The sequence below is a fragment of the Chrysemys picta genome, chromosome 8 (assembly GCF_011386835.1).
Source record: "Chrysemys picta bellii isolate R12L10 chromosome 8, ASM1138683v2, whole genome shotgun sequence".
Taxonomy (NCBI): Eukaryota; Metazoa; Chordata; order Testudines; family Emydidae; genus Chrysemys; species Chrysemys picta.
Window position 1 is genome coordinate 45,147,153 of NC_088798.1, and position 22,277 is coordinate 45,169,429.

The 22,277-nt window shown below is 37.3% G+C and overlaps 1 protein-coding gene across 5 annotated transcripts; it reads left to right on the forward strand.

The window, feature by feature from the left end:
• Positions 1-688: 688 nt before the first annotated feature.
• ZBTB41 (zinc finger and BTB domain containing 41) lies at positions 689-22,051 on the forward strand. Of its 5 annotated transcripts, none has more exons than XM_005304346.5 (11): positions 689-951; positions 2,184-3,421; positions 6,499-6,706; positions 8,018-8,087; positions 10,079-10,226; positions 11,439-11,568; positions 14,609-14,704; positions 15,537-15,643; positions 17,174-17,279; positions 18,466-18,554; positions 19,370-22,051. In XM_005304346.5, the coding sequence occupies exons 2-11, from the start codon at positions 2,299-2,301 to the stop codon at positions 20,020-20,022; spliced, it is 2,730 nt and encodes a 909-aa protein (XP_005304403.2). In that variant the 5' UTR covers positions 689-951; positions 2,184-2,298; the 3' UTR covers positions 20,023-22,051. The 5 variants fall into 5 exon arrangements, with proteins under 5 accessions (XP_005304403.2, XP_042696617.2, XP_042696618.2 ...); XM_065554410.1 differs by lacking the exon at positions 689-951 and adding an exon at positions 1,066-1,603 and having other exon boundaries at positions 19,370-21,994; XM_042840682.2 differs by lacking the exon at positions 689-951 and adding an exon at positions 2,080-2,101 and having other exon boundaries at positions 19,370-21,994.
• The last annotated feature ends 226 nt before the right edge of the window (positions 22,052-22,277 follow it).

Genomic DNA, 22,277 nt, shown 5'->3' on the forward strand with positions numbered 1-22,277 from the left:
AGGGAGGCTTAGGTAGGGGGTAGAGTCCGGGGGGGCAGTTAGGGGCAGGGGTCCCAAGAGGGGGCAGTCAGTGGACAAGGAGCAGCAGGAGGTTTCTGAGGGTGGGAAGTGGGAAGGGCAGAGGCGGGTCTAGGGGAGGATGGGGCAGGGCTAGGGGAGGACAGGGGTGGAGCTAGGGCGGGGCTCCTTCCGTCCTCTTTTTTGCTTGCTGAAATATGGTAACCCTATGCATGTTTAATTTCTAGATTGTATCTGGACAGCCAACGGTCATGTCGGGAACGATACAGCTCTGCTTCTGTAGTAGTTATTGTGCTGGAGAGAATTGCTGCGCCCGGTCGTACATGTGGGGCATGAGCCCAGTCACGCCCTTTGGAAAGTGTAACATTTGCTTCCACGGACATGCAGCACGCTAACGGGTGGGGTGGAGATGGGCGAGAGCTGCGGCCCCAGCCTGTCCTTGCCCACTTTGCTGCGCGAGTGCCTCAAGCTGCCCCTGCTCTCCAGCTGTCCCAGGCCGCGGAGCTCACACGATGCCTTGCAGGGGCCCACGGGGCAAGGGAGGAAGATCTCCCTGTTTGGGCCCACCCTGCCCCGGAGCGTGACCGACCCCACAGCCTATAGCTGCTAGGGAGCCTGGGCGCGGCCTAACATAGGTCAGTTTGACATGGCTCCGCCCCGCTCCCTGGGCGGGGCTCTCCTCCACGGGGCTGGCTGGGCAGCGCACACAAGACACCACGTCCTCCAGCCACGCAGTGACGTACAAGAGCCACTCTCGCTACCAGAGCTAGCCCCGCCTCCCGGACGTCGAGGGGTTCCTTCTCAGAGCGAGGCTGCGTCTGACACAGGGGCGCCGGAACCCGGAAATGGAGGGGGAGGTGGCTCTCTTTGCGAGCGCAGCGGCGGCGTTTAGCGGCTGACAGGCAGCGGCGGGGGAGCGCCGGCCCGGGGCAGGTGTGTGCTGCTGCATCCGCTGCTGAGCGGCGGCTCTGCGACTGGCAGGCGGATCCAGTGGGGGCGAGGCGAGCGCTTTACGCCCCCCGTAGCTGGAACGTCGCCCTGCGTGGAGGGGCTGGGGCCCGGGACGCGGTTCTGGGGGGTTGGGGACTCTGGTCCTGTTCCGAGGCAGGGGGAATCGGGGACCCCCCGCAGGCCCCGGAGCTGGGGGCAAGGGCGCCCCCGTCCCTACCCTGGGGCCGAGGGACTGTTCGGTTGCCTGGGGGTGAGGTGGAGGGCCCCTCTCCCCCTCTGTCCTTGGGGACCGTGCGGCAGTGACCCCAGCCTGTCTCTTGGGGTGAGAGACAAAGACTCTCAAACGCACGAGGTTGCTCCCCCCCCCCCATCCTCAGCTGAAGCGGGGACGTGCGGGGCTGAGAATTTGACATTTGGAGGCAAAATAAACCTGCCACCCGAAATCTCTTCGCCAAGCCGCCCAGGAAGTATCACGCTGCTGTTCTGCAGGAGCACAAAACTCCCCATTCCGGATGTCAATAGGAGAATGCCGTATTGAGCACAGAATATCTGATTGGTTGGCCTCAACGTGAATGCACCCGCCTCGAGTTCAGCGCGTGTGTCACCCAGCCAACATCAGTGTGAAAAGTGCACAGTTAATAAGGACAATATTTAATGTTAATGATGCTGGGTTTTGGTTTTAATTTTGTTCTGGTTGTGAAACGATGCTGCAAAGATCAAAGCAAATCTGTTTAAGAATGACAGGAGTACTTGTGGCACCTTAGAGACTAACAAATTTATTAGAGCATAAGCTTTCGTGGACTACAGCACGATGCATCCGAAGAAGTGGGCTGTAGTCCACGAAAGCTTATGCTCTAATAAATTTGTTAGTCTCTAAGGTGCCACAAGTACTCCTGTTCTTCTTTTTGCGGATACAGACTAACACGGCTGTTACTCTGAAACCTGTTTAAGAATGGTATCTTGCATCTGTCTCGGAGCATTTCACAAACTAGGAGCACACTCTTCAGCTGCCTAATAAATAGATATTATTTCATTTATCAGTGCATAGCAATGTTGCATGATAGGCTAGAATGGGAAGAGACTAGGGTTTTAATAATTTAATAAATGCTTAAAGTATGCAAACCAAATAAAAGTAAGTAAAAATTGTATATAGTATTAGTAAGTAAATGACATACTGTTGTGTCCCAAGTGTAATTATTAATATTCTTTTACAGATTATGAAAATATTCTGATCAATCCATTTAAAAAAATTCAGAACTGCATTAAGGCTTCACCATAAATCTTTTTGGCTGCTTATGAAGTTTCTGATATTAAAGCTGCACTATTGAAATGAAGAAAAGGAGAAAGTTCCCTGGAAATCTAAATGAGAAGCTACATCTTGGCCATGAGAAAAATATTTCTGATGGGGTTCTTATAGTAGATTCTGACCAAGAAACTGTCACCAAATCTGCAGAAGTAGCTATTACGGACCAACTTGACTGTTCCCAAGAACTTCCTCCGTCACCAGAACAAAGAAAACTCTTAAGTTCACTGCAGTATAATAAAAATCTACTTAAATATTTAAATGATGATAGACGGAAACAACCATCTTTTTGTGACTTACTTATAATAGTAGAAGGAAAAGAATTTAGCGCACACAAAGTTGTTGTAGCTGTTGGCAGTAGTTATTTTCATGCTTGTTTGAGCAAAAACCCAAGCACGGATGTTGTCACACTGGATCATGTAACTCATTCTGTTTTTCAACATTTGCTTGAGTTTTTGTACACATCTGAGTTTTTTGTATATAAAAATGAAATCCCTTTAGTGTTGGAAGCAGCTAAATTTTTAGACATTATAGATGCAGTCAAACTGCTCAATAATGAAAATATTTCCTGCATACAATCTGAAGCATTAACTGAAAACCCAATACCAGCTGAAACTCTCAATGAATTGACTGGTAAACTATCAAATAGTCACCAGTGCACTTTTTGCAGTCGAAACTTCTGTTACAAGAAATCCTTAGAAAACCACTTGGCTAAAGCTCACAGATCCCTTCCACTGGAAAAAAAACATGGTTTAAAAATGGTTGAGAAAGCAGACTTTTCTACCAGAAGATCTACAAGGAACCGTAAATGCCCAGCTAAGTTTGATAACAGTGATAACGAAAGCAGCGATGTGTCTGACAGCAAGGAAAAGCTCCATTCTGAGAGAGAAATATCTGTTAAAAATGAATGTGAAGATAATGGAAGTGACTGCAATGCAGATGAAGAGGGTCAGGAAGAAGAAGAAATACCAGATGAAGATTCTGATGCTGAAGAGCAAAGTAAAAAAGAACATAATGATACTGAAGTGAGTCCTGAGCCAGTTGATTCAGTAGGAAATATTCCTGAAGGTTTAACTCCAGTAATCATTCAGAGTAGTAGCAAAAAACTATTGCAGTGTCCCAAGTGTGACAAAACATTTGATCGAACAGGTAAGAGCAATTAATTTTGTCTCCTTCCTCTTTACCACATGGTGGTACTTTCAGGTGGAAAATAAACTGAGTTCTTTCTGACTTTTATGTTTATAGAGAATTAGTGTTTGTCTGTTTGCTAAAATTTAGTATGAAGTGCCAGTCCTTATAGATCTTGAAAATCAGAAATTATCATTACTGTAGCACTAAAATTAGGAAATGAATTAATAAGAGTGCTATTTTTTTTTTTTTTTTTTTTTTTTTAAATCCTGCAAATGACAAATCTCTCTTCCCCCAGTCATGGTCCCAATTCTTAGTATATGAAAGAGGCTTGAAGATAGAGTGCAGTAACTTATTAGTAGAATGAAAGGTAAATTGTAAGAAATCTGAAACATGGGCTTGACTTTCCACCAAACTGTCCAACTTTAACTGATTAAGTAAGGTAGCTGACTTTTCTGTTGGAGCTATAGTATATAAATGCTACATAAGCAATTATTTCTTATGCTAGAAACACTATCTCCCTAGCATGTGACTCCCTGATGATGAAAACACTTGCATGTACAGTTGTAATTTATAAGCAATATAGATTAGGTCTGTTTCAAAATGAGCCTGGTGTGCTTGTACAAATATAGTAACTAATTTTATAAGATGTTTTGACATGTCTGCATGTCAAATAGAATAACACTAAACTCTCACTTCTAGATTTAAACTAGGTCTGATTGCAATATCAAGTGGTCTTGCCATTAGTAAATTTAAATTTTGTTGAGATCTGAAGGCAGAATTTTTCTTTTGTGGTTCAGTAGTAATAGTGGTTACTTAATTGCATTTTTACTTACAAGACATGATCCATTGAGATTTTGTCAAATTTAATTTTATTCCAGTTGTTGAGGGACGTGGTGGCTGAAATTTTAGGTGTGGGATAAAATAACCCTGCTTTTACAGAGCCAGGTTAAAGTCTTTTAATCACGTGTTATGTTCTGGTTTAGGTGTGATAAATGTTCCTCCGGGTATCAAGACAGCATTTCAGTCTGTACCCAAAGCTTCCCCACTATCTTTCTAAATCAGGGGTCGGCAACCTTTCAGAAGTGGTGTGCCGAGTCTTCATTTATTCACTCTAATTTAAGGTTTCGCGTGCCAGTAATACATTTTAACGTTTTTTAGAAGGTCTCTTTCTATAAGTGTATAATATTTAACTAAACTATTGTTGTATGTAAAGTAAATAAGGTTTTTAAAATGTTTAAGAAGCTTCATTCAAAATTAAATTAAAATGCAGAGCCCCCCGGACCGATGGCCAGGACCTGGGCAGTGTGAGTGCCACTGAAAATCAGCTCGTGTGCCGCCTTTGGCACATGTGCCATTGGTTGCCTTCCCCTGTTCTAAACTGAGAGTCAAATCGTGCCTGCCTTATTCACATAAGCAGTCCTATTGACCCCATGGATTTGGCTCTGAGTTTTTCCGTCTCCATGGATATTTTTCACTTCAGCTGGGATAGTTAATGTATTTGATTAAGAGGTGCTGAGCCTCTCAACTGATTGCTGAAGTCACGGGAGTTATGAGAGCAGCATCTCACGAGATCAGGCCCTTTTTAATACCACTGTAACACTACCACTGTACATTTTTATCATCCTGAGATCTGAGAGTTTATAGTCATTATATGGAAAAGAAAAGCTGACTTATGTGTTTAGACATATTATAGTGAAATGAGCAAGCTTGCTCTGATGGTATTTGAATTTAATCATTAAGGCAGGAAACCATTTCAGACCTTTCTTGTAGCAAAACTTTATTAGCTAGATACTTGATAGCTTTTATATAGTGCTCTTCATCTTCAAAGCACTTTACAAGCATTAACTAGTTGATCCTAACAACAACCTGGTAAGTATTATTATCCACATTTTACAGATGGGGATACTGAGGAAGAGGTGAAATGAGTTGTCCAAGGTCACAGATTATATAATAATAATTATTCAACATTTAAAAAAAAAGGTGAGATCTCACTCGTTTAAAATAAAAACTTGAGGAAAATTCTCTGAATTTGGTAACAGTTGCTGTTGGGTTTTTTTGATACTGAAAGTCCAGACTATAGAGCCTAATAGTCTGAAGTTTTTTGTTTTTTGAATGAAGTATTTTGAGTGATAGCACAAAGTCAAACTCTTTCTCTTTGCACTCTTGTATTTTAGAGCCCCAAAACTTTTGTGTTTTAAAAGGGGGATGGAGGAGTGGAAGGAGGAATAAAAATCTATCTTCCGTTGGTCATTTTAAGAACCACAAAACACTTCTTTCTTTGTTAATAGAGTGTCCAAAAAGTAGTGTCTAGGTGTTCTGACAGAGAAATAACCCCCTTCCAGTCCAAGGCCCTGCAGTTGATGCCACAAATGCGGACCCATATTGCAGGATTGGGGTCCAATTTTAGCCAAGTCATGAATGAGAATGAAAATCAGTATAAAAGGAATGGAGGAGAGATTATTATTTTAGTATTGTTGTAATGCCTTGGGACCCAATCATGGATGAAGTATGAGGGTCTCTATTTTTCTTAGTGTTTGATTATACCAAAATAAATGACATGACGCTCTGTTTTTAAGTTTCCAAACTGCTCCCTATTTTGAAAGAGGTACTTTGTGAACTGGGTTATTTAAAAAAGAAAAGATAATAGTGCTTTACAGAGATCAATATGTAGGCTCATGTATACAGGATGTGGTAACAACATACGTGGAGTAAATATAAAACACATTTTAAAAATAGTGAAGATTAAAGTATTTTGGGAACCTGTATTTGATTTATCTATACAATCCCTATAAGCTACTCAGTAAAACTCAGTAAAATAATTGTTCGTATGTATGTGGAATATGCCTAGACCTCTGGAGGGTTGGCTGAAAGCATTTAGTGCATGTAATATACAAGGACACCCTGGTCTGTGTGCTGTGAATCAGAACTGTGTAAGGCCCCGTATTGTTTTAGGCTTCAAAACACTGAGTGGAGATTCTAACAAAAATAGAAATGTACTGAAGATGATAAAGAATGTAAGTTAGTGCCAGTCAGTATGTGTTTTTAAGCAGACTGCAGCTGATTGTTCTACATTAAACTAAGATTTTATTTTTTAGGGAAGCTTGAGATCCATACCCGTGCACACACAGGTGAGAAGCCCTTCGAGTGTGATATTTGTCATCAGCGCTATTCCACAAAATCTAACCTGACAGTTCACAGAAAGAAACACAATAATGAAACAGAATTTCATAAGAAGGAGCACAAATGTCCATATTGTAATAAACTTCATGCAAGCAAAAAGACCCTAGCAAAACATGCAAAGAGGTAAGTATGAGCGAGATTGTCTGTTACACTTCTGCATACTGTATTTTTCCAGCCCCAAAGCTGTGGTAGATTAAAAACAAAAAACATTGGAAAACTATTTAACTTTTGGTTTCTTTCTAGAATTGTTTTTAAAATTGCACCTCTTTTAACAGGACATAAGAATTAATAGCAGTAAGTCACCTTCCATATAAGGTGGTATAAGGATAAGTTAGTCAAAGTTTGTACGGCACTTTAAAAATGGAAAAATTATGTATAAAAAAATTAGGGTACTGTGAAGTGATAGTGTCACCATAGCTTTCTACTATAAATTTCAACTAGCTCAAGAAAGCTACTTGTTAAAGTTGATGCTCTCAGTAATTATCACCCTTTTTTAGGTAAGTTTGTGAGGTTTTTTCTGGCAAGGCAAATCTGATAATATCCAGAATCTTCCTGTTTCCTTGATCCCTTTCAGTGTGTTGTCAGGTTAGGCTTGATGCAGGGACAGCACTGGTTTTGGTGGCAATGATATATCCTCCGGGTGAATGAAGAAAATCAAATGTCCATGCAGAGTCTTAGATCTATCAGATGCACTTAATTCAGTTAACAGCGAAGTATTTTTATTTTCCTGTAGACCCCGGAAGGGATATATTCATTTAGTGGCTCTGCTCTTTTTAAGAGGACCTCTAGAGTGGTGTAATACAAATGATCTGGCCTATGGACTAGCATGAGGTATTGCAAGATTCGTTAGTCCATTTATTTTTAATATGCTATGCTTTCAGGATTCCAGTGTCATCAGCCTGCTGATGACAGCTTTGTCAGTTCATTGGATTGGAATGGTAATGTTTGACTGGCTTTCATGCTATACAGCCAGATTTGAGGCCTGCATCAGCTTAAGCTGGGTGAACTTCAATTTAGATTCAAGTGGTACTGTTAGCAGTCTGTATTTATTTGAAAAGGAAGTGGGTAGAATGTAAACTGGGTTTAACATCTACATTAGAGCTGTCCAGGGCCATCTGTAAATTGTATTCCTAGTCTGGTTTTGGGCAGATATAAATATATTTGAAGTTATATCTATATTGACCTGATCTTAACTTATGTGGTTGAATGCATATAAGTTCAGAATCTGTTATATCAAGCAATAAATATTTCATATACTTCATATTTGAACAAAGTTGCTGTTATGTCAAAAGTGGAGATAAGTAGATTTGGAAATGACGAGAGCTGCACGCTGGTACTGCTTGCTATGCCAACTAGCGTGCGTTAATATAAATAACATAGCAGTTAAGAAATTTATAGCTAACATTACTCATTTTCACTGATCTTTCCTCCTAGGTTTCATCCAGAGAACGTACAAGAATTTCTTTCCATTAAAAAGACAAAGAGTGAAGGCTGGAAATGTGATGTAAGCATTAGTTTGATTGTACCAAGAAATCAAACAACTTGAGTTTTTTTTTTCTACTGGGTTTTTTATAATTAATTTATACAGAAATTACTTGGTTTAATGATTTAATGAGTATTTTATTTTCATTGCACTATTCACCATCAAGTCTCAATAAGCTGTGTAAGTAATAGTGAAAGTTAATATTTGTGTTGATCAGGTTGATATCATTAAATACTGTATTTTAGTGTGTGCGTAAGACTGGCTGTATAGAAAGTACCAGATTTCATTTTACAAAATATCTGTGGCCATTAAAATTATTAAAATAGGTATGTTTGCATATATTTCACATTAAATAGGAGTTGAGTATTACTAGCAAAAAGACAAAAAATAAAGCCAATACTGAGAAACTAGTGGAATATCTTATCTTTAAAAATGGGAACAAAGAGGACACTGGGAAGTTATAGACCAGTCAGCTTAACTTCTATGCCTGGAAAGATCCTGGAAGGAATTATTAGCCCAATTTGCACATACCTAGAGGATAATAGGGTCACAAGGAATAGCCAGCATGGATTTGTCAAGAACAAATCATGCCAAACCAACCTAATTACCTTCTTTGACATGATTACTGGCCTAGTGGCTAGGAAGAAAGCTGTAGACATGATGTATTTTGATTTTTAGTAAAGGTTTTGACACCGTTCCAACTGATGTTCTCATACACAAACTAGTGAAATGTGATGTAGATTAAGTTACTATAAGGTGGATACAAAATTGGTTGAAAGACTATACTCAGAATAGTTAGCAGTGGTTGTCTGTCAGACTGGGAGATTGTATATCTAGTCAGGTCCCGCATGGATCGGTCTGGTACTAGTAAATATTTTCATTAATTACTTGGGCAATGGAGTGGAGAGTGTGCTTATAAGATTTGCACATGACACCAGGCTGGGAGGAGTTGCAAGAATTAAAATTCAAAATGACCTTGAGAAATTGGAGCATTGATCTGAAATCTACAAGATGCAATTCAATAAAGACAAGTGCAAAGTACTACATGTAGGAAGGAAAAATCAAATGCACAACTGCAAAATGGGGAATAATTGGATAGGTAGTAGTACTGCTGAAAAGGACCTAGAATTTAGAGTGGATCACAAGTTGAATGAGAATCAAGAATGTGATGCAGTTTCTAAAAAGGCTACTATCTTTCTGGAGAGTCTTAACAGGAATGTCATATGTAAGACATGGGAGGAAATTGTCCTGCTGTACTTGGCATTGGTGAGGCCTCCGCTGGAATGCGGTGTCCAATTCTGGGCACCATACTTAAAGAAAGATGTAGACAAATTGGAGAGAGTTTAGAGAGAGCAACAAAAATAAAATTTAGAAAACCTGCTCTATGAAGAAAGATATACTTTTTTTTTTTTTAAATAGGCATATTTAGCTTTGAGAAAAGAAAACTGAGGGGGACCAGTTAAGTATTCAGATATTTTAAAAGGCTGTTATAAAGAAGACGGTGACCAAAATTTCTCCATGTCCACTGAAGGCAGGACAAGAAATAATGGCAGTACACTTCTGATTTCTTTGATTATAATTATACACTGCCTATAATGTATATTCTTGGAGGTGCTCCTGCAGGGGAAGACAAAAAAAGTAACGTAATATGGGCAAAGTTTCCTCCCCTCTCCTCCCCCCCCCCCCCCCCCAATACTTTCTCATTTGGTTGTATGCTGATACCAATTGAACAATAATCAGATACCAATATAGGCTTTAAGTGCTCTAAAAGTATTGTGCAGACCTCCCAAATCTAGCTTTAGATATAAAGCCATAGATGCCTTTTCTAGGTTTCCCCAAGAAACTGGGTATCAATAAAGTAACAATTTAGTATGAAATATTGGCTGTATGATTTCTCTCCCCCCACACTTTCTTTTTCTTTTCTTTTCTTTTTTTTTTTTTTTAAAGAGGCTATAGAAACATACCCGAGTTTGTCTCTAGCTAATGTTTGACCAAGTATTTTGTCATTTTAGATTTGTAAGAAATCTTTTGCTCGAAGACCCCATTTGGAAGAACACATGATTCTTCACACTCAGGATAAACCTTTCAAGTGTACCTATTGTGAAGAGCACTTTAAATCCCGGTTTGCAAGATTGAAGCATCAAGAAAAATTCCATCTTGGTATAAAAACCTCCTTCTGACATGCAAACAATAGATTTGAAGTAAAACAGTCTTCCTCCAATGGGTGCAGAGTTTGATTTTTTTTTTTCCTTTTGCTCTTGTTAAATATTTTATTTTATTAGATTTCTTAAAAGCTTTTGAAAACTTTAAAAAAAATAGCTTGATATTAATTTTTGATTTTTATTAAACTGCAATGATATTTTTAAAAAATATGCATCCAAATAACTGTACTGTGTACAAAATCCAGTGTTGGACTAGCTGACTGGGAAATTCTGGTTATGATTAAAGGTGTAGGTATGTTAATCACCTACAAAGTATGTGTCTTGCCAGTTCACTTAATGATAGGCAACACTGTTATACAAATAATAAATAATTCTAGGAGGGAGAAATATCCCGTGAGTCTGGAAACTTTAATAAAACAAAATCCAAAGATATAAGATTAGTATAAACTTCTAAAGATTAATCAAATTATTATGAACTGTTCAGTTTCTTGTACTAATTTTCTGATACCATAGCAACTGAGATATGAGGTTTTAGAGTGATAGCCATCTTAGTCTGTATCAGTAAAAACGAGTCCTTGTGGAACCTTAGAGACTAACCAATTTATTTGTGCATAAGCTTTCATGGGATATAACCCATTTCATCAGATGCATGGAGTGGAAAATACAGTAAGCAGGTATAAATATACAGTACGGGAGTTGCCTTACCAAGTGGGAGGGGTCAGTGCTAATGAGGCCAATTCAATTAGGGTGGATATGGCCCATTCCCAACAGTTTACAAGAAGGGGTGAATATCAATATCCACTTTGATTGAATTAGCCTCGTTGGCACTACAAAAAGTAATTTTCCCTTTGTTGATATTCACCCCTTCTTGTCAACTAGAATAGTTTTAGAAGAATCCAGGCGGATTCACATCATGGTTGTATATTATTAGTACTAAATTGTTATGTGTTTATGGTAGTTGTACACGAGTTCAGAGCATTAGATTATCAAACTTAAATTTAATTGTTGACACATAAATTGCAAAAAATACTCAAATACTTAAATTTTACATACTGAAAAATGTGAGGCATGTTATAATAATAATTCATTAAACTAGCTTTTTTGTCGTGTAGCTTGATTAAGACATGCATCAGTGACCCAAAATATACATCTGTTTGTGACTTAATGTAATTACTTACAACTAATAGCAGTTCTGGTTATTTTCTTTCAGGTCCTTTCCCGTGTGATATTTGTGGTCGTCAGTTCAATGACACTAGAAATCTAAAACGCCATATAGAATGTACTCATGGGGGGAAGAGAAAATGGGTGTGTTTTATATGTGGAAAATCAGTCAGAGAAAGGTAAGAAGGAATATCTCAATCAAAGCTTGGCATAACATGAGATTTTAATATAGAAAGTAAATAGCTTTGAGGGTATAAAATCAGTTAGTTAATTTTAGAGGGTGATTAAGCCAAAGAAGCAGCATCTCTGCCACAAACAACAGATGCATTTATGGTATTATTTTAAGTATATGAGTGGAGAGCAGAGGTGATTGACTGACTGCAAAACACCAAATATAGAAGACCTATTGGGGAAGTCTGTTGGCTGTATTGGAATTTGCTGCATTATGCAAGAACATCTTTCATTGGCTACATAACTGAAGAGGGATTGAGATTTTTCTGTGACCGGTACATTGCTGAGCATTATAATGAGAGCGGGAAAAAGAGAAACAATTTATAGGAGTGGCTGGGGGAAACCTGGAGAAGTTCTGAACTTCTAAGTGTGTGTGTGTGTATGTGTGTATGTATATATATATATATATTCATTCTCCTCTGCCATTCCTGCCCTACTTCAAAATAAAAAAATGTAATGAAAGATTTTAGAAAATTGATTGGAAAAACTCATCTTTTTTTCCTTTTCATTTCCTAAATGGAGCAAAACTTACTGATTTCTAGCCGTGTGCACTTTGAAGTTCTAAAATCTGGGTAATAGCCTCTGCCATTATTATGGTTATATATCTTTATCTTTATCATGCATATAGTTCCTGGAATGGCAGATGCTTAACTTTTAATGAAGACCACAAGCATTTTAATATAGCTGGGCCGGTGGATGGCTCCTATAGAAACTGTATAAATCTGTACTAAAGTAGGATTCTTATTCTTCACGGGTTAATGCTTAACTGATTCTATGAGAAACCTGGTATGAGGGTGGGTTTGTTTGTTTTGTTTGTTTTTTGTTTTTTAAATGAAACAGCCTTTCCACATAGCTGTGCAAAGCATCTGAGCTAACCAGACTCTTTTTTTTTTTTTTTTTAACCTGATACTAGTTTATATTTGAATCTCATGTAAAAAGGTATACTTTTTTCCCTTTTGGAGAAGGTAATTTTTATTACTTTCTTGGTTTGACATAAATAATCTCTGCTTTTAGTCATTGGGGCTGAGATGTTCCACACATCTTAAGAGATCATACATTGAAAATTTCTGAGCTTGTATATGTTCCCTATGGACTCATTCCAAATAGCTGACCGCTCCCACTGAGTACTGTTGGAAGAGGATTTGGCCCCAAGTGGGACTAGTTTTGTTAGGTTTTTTTTTTTTTTTAAGCAGATAAAGCAGAACACAAAAAGTGGAACATCAGTGCCTCTTTAAAATTATAGAACTGAAGGGCATATACACATTTAAATAAAACATGTACAAATATAATAACAAGCCAGTACATAAGGTACAAAAGCCCAGCAAATTTTTCAGTTCCCAGTAACTCATTTTTACCTTGTGTAACACAAGCTGTTTGGTTTTTTTATTTTTTTTAAACCATTTTGCATTAACTTAGGTTTATAGATTTTAGTGTAGTTGTATATGTGCACAGAAGTAAATATATTTGGAGTTACTGGTTTCAATAGCAAACTTGTTATGCTATACAAAGCACACGGGATCTTTTCAGGAGAAGGCAAATATACAGCATGTATTGAAAATACAACAGTTAGCATATGCTTTTAGTCACACACATACATACATACATATATGTGTGTGTATGTGTATATGTATGTATGTGTGTGTATATATATATATACACACACACACACACACACACAGTCCTGCCAGTTGATGTTTATAGTTACCATTCTGTTGTAGCTTGAGTCAATCTAATGGCCAGTTAGATTGAGCACGAGTGTGGAGCTGGGCTCTTGTCGGTCACAATCCGATGCTCTGAGGTTTTGCAGGACTGAACCCAGAGTTCCATTGCAAAACACCCCAGCTTTATAGTTATAAATTCCCATTTGAGTCCATGCATTTTGCAATGTCATCCTGTAATCATTAGTCCTTAAGTGGTGTTATCATTTGATGGTTATTGTCAGGCTTCCCATCATTATCTTCTATTAGTTGTCTCGCCTTTGGGGGTGCCTGCCTCACCTCGTCAATGCTGCTAACATGTTTAGCATTGGATACAATGGATGTTTTCTGATTGTCTCCTGGTCTTTCCAAGTCTCTCACACTTTGTCTTGACCATCTGGACATTTGTGATGGCTTTCACACCTTATCTTTTCCTGATGCATGCATTCCTCATTCACACTAATAATCTCTTACAGAAACCTTCAAAAGTATACAAACAGCAGTATTCTATATTCAGCAGAATACACTGTAAATCAAGCTTTGCTAAATCTTATAACTAAAACAATTCACATTGGGGCTTCAGGCCCTCAACATTCCTCTAATGTCCTTAACATAGCTACAATACAAGATCCTGTCTCTTACTTACTAACACCTTAAAACAAAGAAATGTATATTTAACTAGAGTGCCTAATTTGTAATATGTATAGGAAACCATAGTAGACATTATAACTTATCCTAAAACAAAAGGGTGACCATAATCAGTCAGAAGGATGGTTCTGGTCGGTCATTCCTTTCTGCTATTCAAAAAGGGTGGCTGACTGGATGAACTCAAATCATACATTAATTTTCATGGGACGTTATAAAATCCTGCTCCTACAAACTTAAAAAATCACAGTACTTCTAAATGAAAATATTTTACCTAATACTGGTAACATCTAGAATTACTATTTAAAAGAAACTAGAGAATTTTTTTTCTTTCAGACAGCTTATATATTTGACAGCACTTTGTGAATAGTCAATGTCACTGTTTCAGTTGTATAGTCAATCAGTTCCCTCTGTTGCCTGAGTGGCGTCACAAAGTCACAGGAAAAGAATTAGAAAAAGAAAAGAGGAAATTGAATTCAGGAACTTTATTTGTTCATATTCTCTGTAATTTAATACAAATACTTGAGTATTTAATCCTCTGTTTACCTAAAGTGATGCATCAGGATTAGAGAACATGATTCCATCTACACTTAAAAGTAGTAGTAACACTGAGTTTCTAAAACATTACTTTGTTTTTTTAACCCAGAACAACTTTGAAAGAACATTTGAGAATTCATAGTGGGGAGAAACCTCATCTTTGTAGTATTTGTGGGCAGAGTTTTCGTCATGGAAGTTCCTACAGGTAATGAAGCAGATTCTAATTCTGTTTAAAGAGATTAAGCTACCACCTTCTAGATGGTGATATAGAGAGATCTCTCTCTCTCCCGCTTTTTCCCACAGACCTTGAAGAATTACGTTAATAATGTTTGATTTGGGTTTCCAATATGAGTAAACAACATTTTTAAAAATTGTTTTTTAACTTAAATGTGGGGAATTTAGATTTATATTTGTATGTAAAATCCTTTTTATTTTTAATTATCTAAATTTGGGTCTTATTTACATGACAGAATCCCTTTCACATACTAAATATATCACAGTTTCGATGACAAACTTCAAGAAACAAAATGTTTGCATTGTTCTTTTCCTCAACTATAATACAATTTATATTGAAGTTGACTTCTTCCAGACCTTATTCAAAATTTGAATAAGTGCTGTTTTGGGGGGGGGAAACCATGGCAAGTAATGTACTGCAGTTTCCATGTTCATGTTCGTTAAGGTGAAGCTATAATCTAAAAAGTACTTAAAAAGACATCCTGAGTTCTCAGTGACTTCCATATTAAGTTTGCCTAGCTTTACAAGTAAACAAGAAAAAGCTATTACAAGCACTGCAAATTTAATTTGGGATTTGAAAGTAGAGCTGTCGTCTTTCTGTCTCATTTAAGAACAGTAAATGATTCTGCAACTGGAAGTTATTTAGTTGTGTGAGCCAGAAAGGAATCCAGCTTCATATTCTACAGCTGTACTAGTTGTACATGCAGATCTGTTGAGGAAGATGCTGTTTTTATAATGACATTTATAACCATAAGCATGTTAAATTTGAACAGTGAAATAAATTTCTCTACGTTTTAATACAGACTTCATCTACGAGTTCACCATAATGACAAAAGGTACGAATGTGAAGAATGTGGGAAAACGTTTATTCGGCATGATCATCTAACAAAACACAAAAAAATACACTCAGGTAGGCTATATCTTTAGAAGCTTGATCAAATTAAGTAAGAGTGAGCAGAATATTAATTTTGGATGCTTATACTTTTTTTTAAGGTTTTAATAGGAGTGGTATTTAAGCCTATTACAAATGTTACTTATATCACTTTCAGTGTCGTATGGTAAGGTTTATTTATCTCTTCAAACACTTGCGAAGTTTAAGAGTAGAATGTTTCCTCTGTGTTAATAGAGAGAGCTGAGGGACAGTCAAAAGGTGTAACATTTATTTATTTATTTAAAAAAGCAAATGTGATAAAAGAGGATTTTTTTTGAGTTAAGATTTCTTTTGTATTAGCAGCTGTTTGAAACATTAACACCGTAACACAAACGAAGCTGTCATTCACACAATCTCTGTCGAAGTTTGCATCCTGATCACTTTAATATAGAGTACAAATATGGGACAATGACACTTGGACTGTCTGGGTTTCTAAAGTTCCTCATTGTGGATTGGTAGTTAGAAAATCCTACATATGGGGAGAATCAACTCTGAGCACAGTAAAGCAGGAGGAAGAATAGAAGAAAGGGTTTTTAACCACTCCCCTCCCCCCCAGCTATTTTGCATCTTGAGACAAATGAAGAGGATCAGATCTGTAGAGGAAAAGAAAGATTGGAACTATTGGGGATTTCTTTCTTCCTCCAGAACAGGCTCCTAAGGGAATATAAGATTCCCCAGAAGGTGGAAATTACTTTCCAAAACAGTGTGAAGATATGAAAGTGATCAAGGACTAAACTTTGCAAGCCCTTGTTTGAATAAAACAGCTTATTTAGTGTTTGAATTCCTAACACCCGCTATAAAACAAAGAAATCTTTGAAAACTCAGATACCAAAAAAAATCCCCTTTTCTACTCTATTTGCCTTTTTTCCTCTAGAAAGTTACTTATTTTGACTGTCCAAACTCCCTCTGCTTACATGAGAAGAAATATTCTGCCACTTTGTGAAAGATCTCAAGATGACTCAAAAGAAACATCAAGACTTTTAAACAACATAAAAGGTAACTATTGAAAATCAGAAAAAAGGATTAACATTTGTATGTAGCACTAAGTTCTTAAAACTGATTGTTGAACTGGCAGTGCAAGAGACAGAAGTCCTACATTTACTCCAAAATTTAGGCTTTTTTAAGGCTCTTGGAGCTTGGATTGTAAAAGGTGGAATTTCAAGTCTCATGAAAGAGGGTGAACTTTCGGTCATTCTCTTGCCGCTCCGTCCTCTTCTTTCTGTGGCAGTATGGGGTAATGTCCCCCAGCCGTGAAGATTAGCTACCGTGTAGGAGGAAGAAGAGACCAGGGAATGAGGAACCAAAAATGAAGAGATGGGTAAAAACTACATGTGTGCTTGGATCACCCCAAGGTCATGAAGTCATTGCTTTGGGTAATAGAAAATCCTTTTGAGATACAGAAGAGCTTTGGTTGTCTGGAGCCTTTGTACTAAACATGGTTGTACTTTTTCTGAGACTTGAATTCTTGTTACAACTTAATTTATATTTGTTATTGGTCTCCTTTTAAAGGTGAAAAAGCACATCAGTGTGAGGAGTGTGGAAAGTGTTTTGGCCGTAGAGACCACCTAACTGTCCATTACAAAAGTGTTCATCTAGGAGAGAAAGTGTGGCAAAAGTAGGTATCTTTTTAAAGTTTAAAAATTTAAACATTTCCATATTGTAAATGATGGACACATTTTCATAAATTATTCTGATATGTGAAATGTTAGTTTTGCCTTTCTCTGTAATTCCATTATGCCAAGGTTCTTGGGTGACCCATAAAGCCAGTGTCAAGATCTGTGTTTTGAAATGGCCATGTAGAAATCATAGCCATCTTGGCAATCCAAACAAGACCTTTTTCATACCATAGTTAGGCTGAATAACCTTAAGTTTTAAAAGGATCAGATTTAGTTCTTCTGTCGATCTGTAATTTTGTTGTCGCTCTAAGGCTAATGCTTCACCAATCGCCCTTAAGTGGAGCAGTTGATTAACAGTTAATGTCTGCTTTCCTGACACCTGGATTATAGCATTTCTCATTTCTACTTAAAGGTATATACAGCATTCTTTAATTCATTCTATTTCTTTAATATAATTCATTTCACTTTCACAGTTGGTAGCCTGTTGTTTCCTACAACAGCTTAATCTAATTACCATCTACAAACTGGGCAAATGACTGAATTGCAAGAAGTCAGTTCAGTAGTCTGTGAGCTCTCCCAAAGTCCTTATACTTTAACATGGAAAACCAGAACTAGCTTTCAGGACAAACTCATTGCTTTCAATATTCATATTTTGAATAATTTACTGTAAATCTTAGCTAACAGAAGTGCATAAAATCAATTACAGGGTTGTTTAGCTTTTATTTTGTCAGTACTTAAATTCACTGCCTCAGTCAACACGTTTCATTGTCACTTTTTTCTACCTGGGAGGAAAGGAACATAAGCCAGTCTTAAGGCTTGTTTTGTAGCATAACTTGCTGCCAAACTGAAAACCAACTTTGGATGTTGACCTGAAGGATCCTCTCCAGGGCACATTTGGGTTTCAGATGGGAAGTTTTAAATAGATTTGCTGAACACAAAGTACTAGACTACTCATTTTGCAGAGTAGTCTAGAAAATAATTGAGATGGCCCTCTGACAAGTGGATGCCTAAAGGAATTGCCTGTCCCCTCCAGATATGTTTTATATTGTAATATAAATGTAGAGGGAGGAATACAGAAATATGTAACTCTTATACAGTTTGTAGAATCTTTAAAGGCTATGTACATATTTGAGACTTTTTGGAAAAACCTGATCTTCTAATGTAAACATGTTTTCTTCTTTGCAGATATAAAGCAACATTTCATCAGTGTGACGTCTGCAAGAAAGTTTTTAAAGGGAAATCAAGTTTGGAAATGCATTTTAGGACACATTCAGGTAAAACTTTATCTATCACTCTGTGTTACTGCCAACTTGGAGTGACAGGAGATGATGATGATAAATTATCACTGGACTGACAGAATTCTTCTAATTCTTCAGGCTTTATGACCCTTTAGGGCAGCAGTAGCATGAACTGAGCTCCCTACTGCTTGTATGTCATCCCTTGCTGAGTGTGAATACTGCCCTCTGAATGTAGTAGTCAGTTCTTTTTAGACTTCCCTAGGCAAAGGAGCTTCTGATTTTGTATGTGTTCTACTGATGCTCATTGTATATTCTTACTAAATTTACTCATACCTTCTACTCAGTCTGGAGATCTAGGGAATACTTAATTTCAGTTTGTAACCTAAATCAGGATTTGGAACCTAACTATCCAGGGGAAAGGTTAGTGTCTTAATACACTCAGCTCTGCATCCTCTGATTCCTCTGCAAGAAAGTAATTGTTCACGAGAAAGACCTAAAAAAAAAAAAAAAAGAAAAGCTAAATTGAGCTTCTTTAGCAATAGAATAGTAACGTGAATGTTATTTCTCTTTGTTAGATTTACTGACTGGTCCCCTTAGTGTGCACTTGGCAAAAATCCGAACTAGTTGGATTTGACGAGAATGCTATACGGATATCACTTCAAAATAACTTTTCTGTTTTTACTTAGTGAATTGTATTCCCAGATGCCAAATGTATTTTTTTTCCAGTACAGCTACTTGAGAACCATGTTTATTATATAATATAGTCCCCCATCCCCAACCATATGGTTTCTACATAGTGATACTTGACTTCACATTTTTATCTATTAATGCTGACTCCTTTTGTTCTACAGGTGAGAAACCATACAAATGTCAAATCTGTAGCCAGTCCTTTAGAATTAAGAAGACATTAACAAAACACATGGTTATTCATTCAGATGCTCGACCTTTTAACTGCCAGCATTGCAATGCAACATTTAAACGAAAAGACAAGTTGAAATACCATATTGACCATGTACATGGAACAAAAGCTGCAGAAGAAACAGTAACCACTTCTGAAGAAAAAGTAATCTCCTTGCCAGTACAGTACACCCCTGATGACAAAGTTTTCCAAATTGAGTCTAAACCATACATGGATCAGCCCGAAGTTTACGAAACAGAAGTCAAACCTATGCTACAGAATGTACCAGCAGAAGTATGTGTGCCAGTAACACTGGTACCAGTTCAGATGCGGGAACCTCAAGCTGATCTAGTACAACATACCACTACTCTCTCACCCCAGTCTCATGGCATTCTTCCCCCACAGATACAGCAGCCAGATTATCAACGAACAACAGAAATGGCATTTCTGGAAAAATATACTCTCACTCCCCAGCCTGCAAATATAGTTCATCCTGTCAGACCTGAGCAAATGTTGGATCCTAGAGACCAATCTTACCTTGGAACTTTATTGGGGCTTGATACAGCTCCAACTGTACAGAATATGTCAAATAATGAACATTCATGATCGGACCCATAACATTCCACCTAACTTACTAAGCCATTAGCCACCAGAGGACTAATATGGCTAGTAAGTTTTTTGTAGTTTATTTGGACTTCTAGTCTTCTGAACAGTTTTGTTGAGTGCAAGGGAAAAATAGATTTGTTTGCATATATGAATATTAAGACACATTTTGATGTATATTTATAGTGTTTCTTGTGGTTTTAAAGACTTTTAAAAATCTTATAGAAGGTCTTTTGAAAACAGGTTCTCAAATATCTTTTAAGAATACTAGCTGCAGCAAACTTTTTAATCCCATACCTGGCCATTAATAAAAATAATTGTTCACCTGTCTGCATCTCACTTTCCAAATAAACCTTTCTTTAGATAATGGAAAAGTATATTAGAAGGGTTATGGCCAATTCATTAGGGTCACGATTGGAAAAGAACATGAAACTAAACCTCTTAATGATCCCTCACCTTAAACTAAAATTTAACTTTATCCCAGACCAACCTGGTTACATTTTTTTACTGTAATTCATATCTGAATAATGGAATTATGAATCTGAGACTATAAACAGTACTTGTGCTCTCTTAACCTTGGTTCAGTCTTCTAGAATGTTTCCAACATTTGGGCCTTGAAAGGTTTAGAGATGTGGTGATAATATACTGTAACCCTCAGGCAATAATAAGATTGGAATAGTTCATCCTTGTTTATGAGCACAGAATCAAACCAAGCTGAAGTCCGCACTGGTATGTCCATTTCTACATTACTGCTGTGTAAAGTAATGTAAAAAGCTCTTTTCAGAAAAGTAATTTGCTTCAATTCATTAAAAGATTAATGAAATCAGCAATTATAAATCTTCAGTTGGCTTCTGGAAAAGAAAGTGAAAGGAAGTCATTTGTTTTTTCACCTTACATGATATACATTGTATATAGGTGACAAATAATTAGGAAGAGGAAGGAAGATTAGAACATGTAAGGGCTTTAACTATTCTTTTATTGTTTCCTTACTGTTCTTCTAGTGTAGAACCATATCAAATCCACTATCTAGAATAATTTAAATTATTAAATCCCTCAAATTTGCTTCTAAGTGGAGCTCTGCAAATCCTTGGATATCTGCAGATCATTTTTGTGGATTGTGGATCGGATGCGCATACAAACTTTGTATCCGTGCAGGGTTCTACTTCTAACCTCATTCCCAAAATAATACTTTCCTTGTTTTAGACTCAGTCAATCTTGTGCCAAAGGAAATACGTTGGAATCATACTTGTCTCTCAATTATGTCTCATTAGGGATTACATTTTAAACTAATGTCTACTTCCCATTAAAAATCTGGTTTTCTTGCTTTTATTATTATTGTAAAATATTTATATCCAATTTCTAAATTATGAAACTGGAAGTTCATTTGCCATGGTGAGTTGTTAAAGTTCTGCATTTGGTAGGCGCATAAATAGTTTCTGAAAAAATGTCAGCATCCTACTGCTACAAACTCTCTTAATGGCCCTATCTTATAAAATGCTAATCACTTTCTGTGAGGTGTTTGAGTGCTTTTCAGGATTGGGGCCAGGACTTGGTGTTTGGTCATGTGTAGAAACTTTTCAACCTCACTGATTCTCATCTAAGTGCACCAAAGATTTCTGTTAGCAGTTGAATTAGTACTAACCTGCATAGAATTTAAATGTATCATTATTTAAATAAGGACTTGTCCAAAGAAGCACAATAGAAGTCCTAGACTTACAGATCTTTAAAATTCAGTTCCTATAGTGGAACTAAGTGTATGTTTAATTGTTTTGTGTTTATATGTACAAAGCAAGATGAGATGAAGTACTCTGGGAACGTTCATACGGAGATGCTGTACATATGTCAGGTAAAAAGATGAGTACTAATTAACATTATACAACAATATTCAGCCCATTGAATGCCATCTTCTAAAAGGACACTGTCAAGTACTGTGCTTCCCGCTTGTTCTCTGCAAAAAAAAAAAATAAAAATTAAATGACCACCATTCTTGCACTCCAATGCACAAAAATACTATTTAGTGTGTACCTTTCAAGTTGACAAGCACTGGAGTTTTTACCCCTCTGTACGCCCATACTATTTGTGAAACACAAACCAATGTGGTTTCCAAAGGTTATGCTCATACCATCAAAGATAAACTGACATCAATGCTGTCAGCACAGTTCTGAGACTGACATTCTAACTTTGCATTCTTTACTTACTTTCTTACTCTGCAATGAGTGTGGAGAGGATTTCAATTAAACAGTGGCTTAAAAATTTTG

Excerpts from the sequence above, each read along its gene's own strand:
- ZBTB41 (XM_005304346.5), top strand. The coding sequence starts at position 2,299 with ATGAAGAAAAGGAGAAAGTTCCCTGGAAATCTAAATGAGAAGCTACAT. Across the intron at positions 3,422-6,498 it reads CAAAACATTTGATCGAACAG|GGAAGCTTGAGATCCATACC; the intron begins GTAAGAGCAATT and ends TTTATTTTTTAG. Across the intron at positions 14,705-15,536 it reads CGTCATGGAAGTTCCTACAG|ACTTCATCTACGAGTTCACC; the intron begins GTAATGAAGCAG and ends GTTTTAATACAG.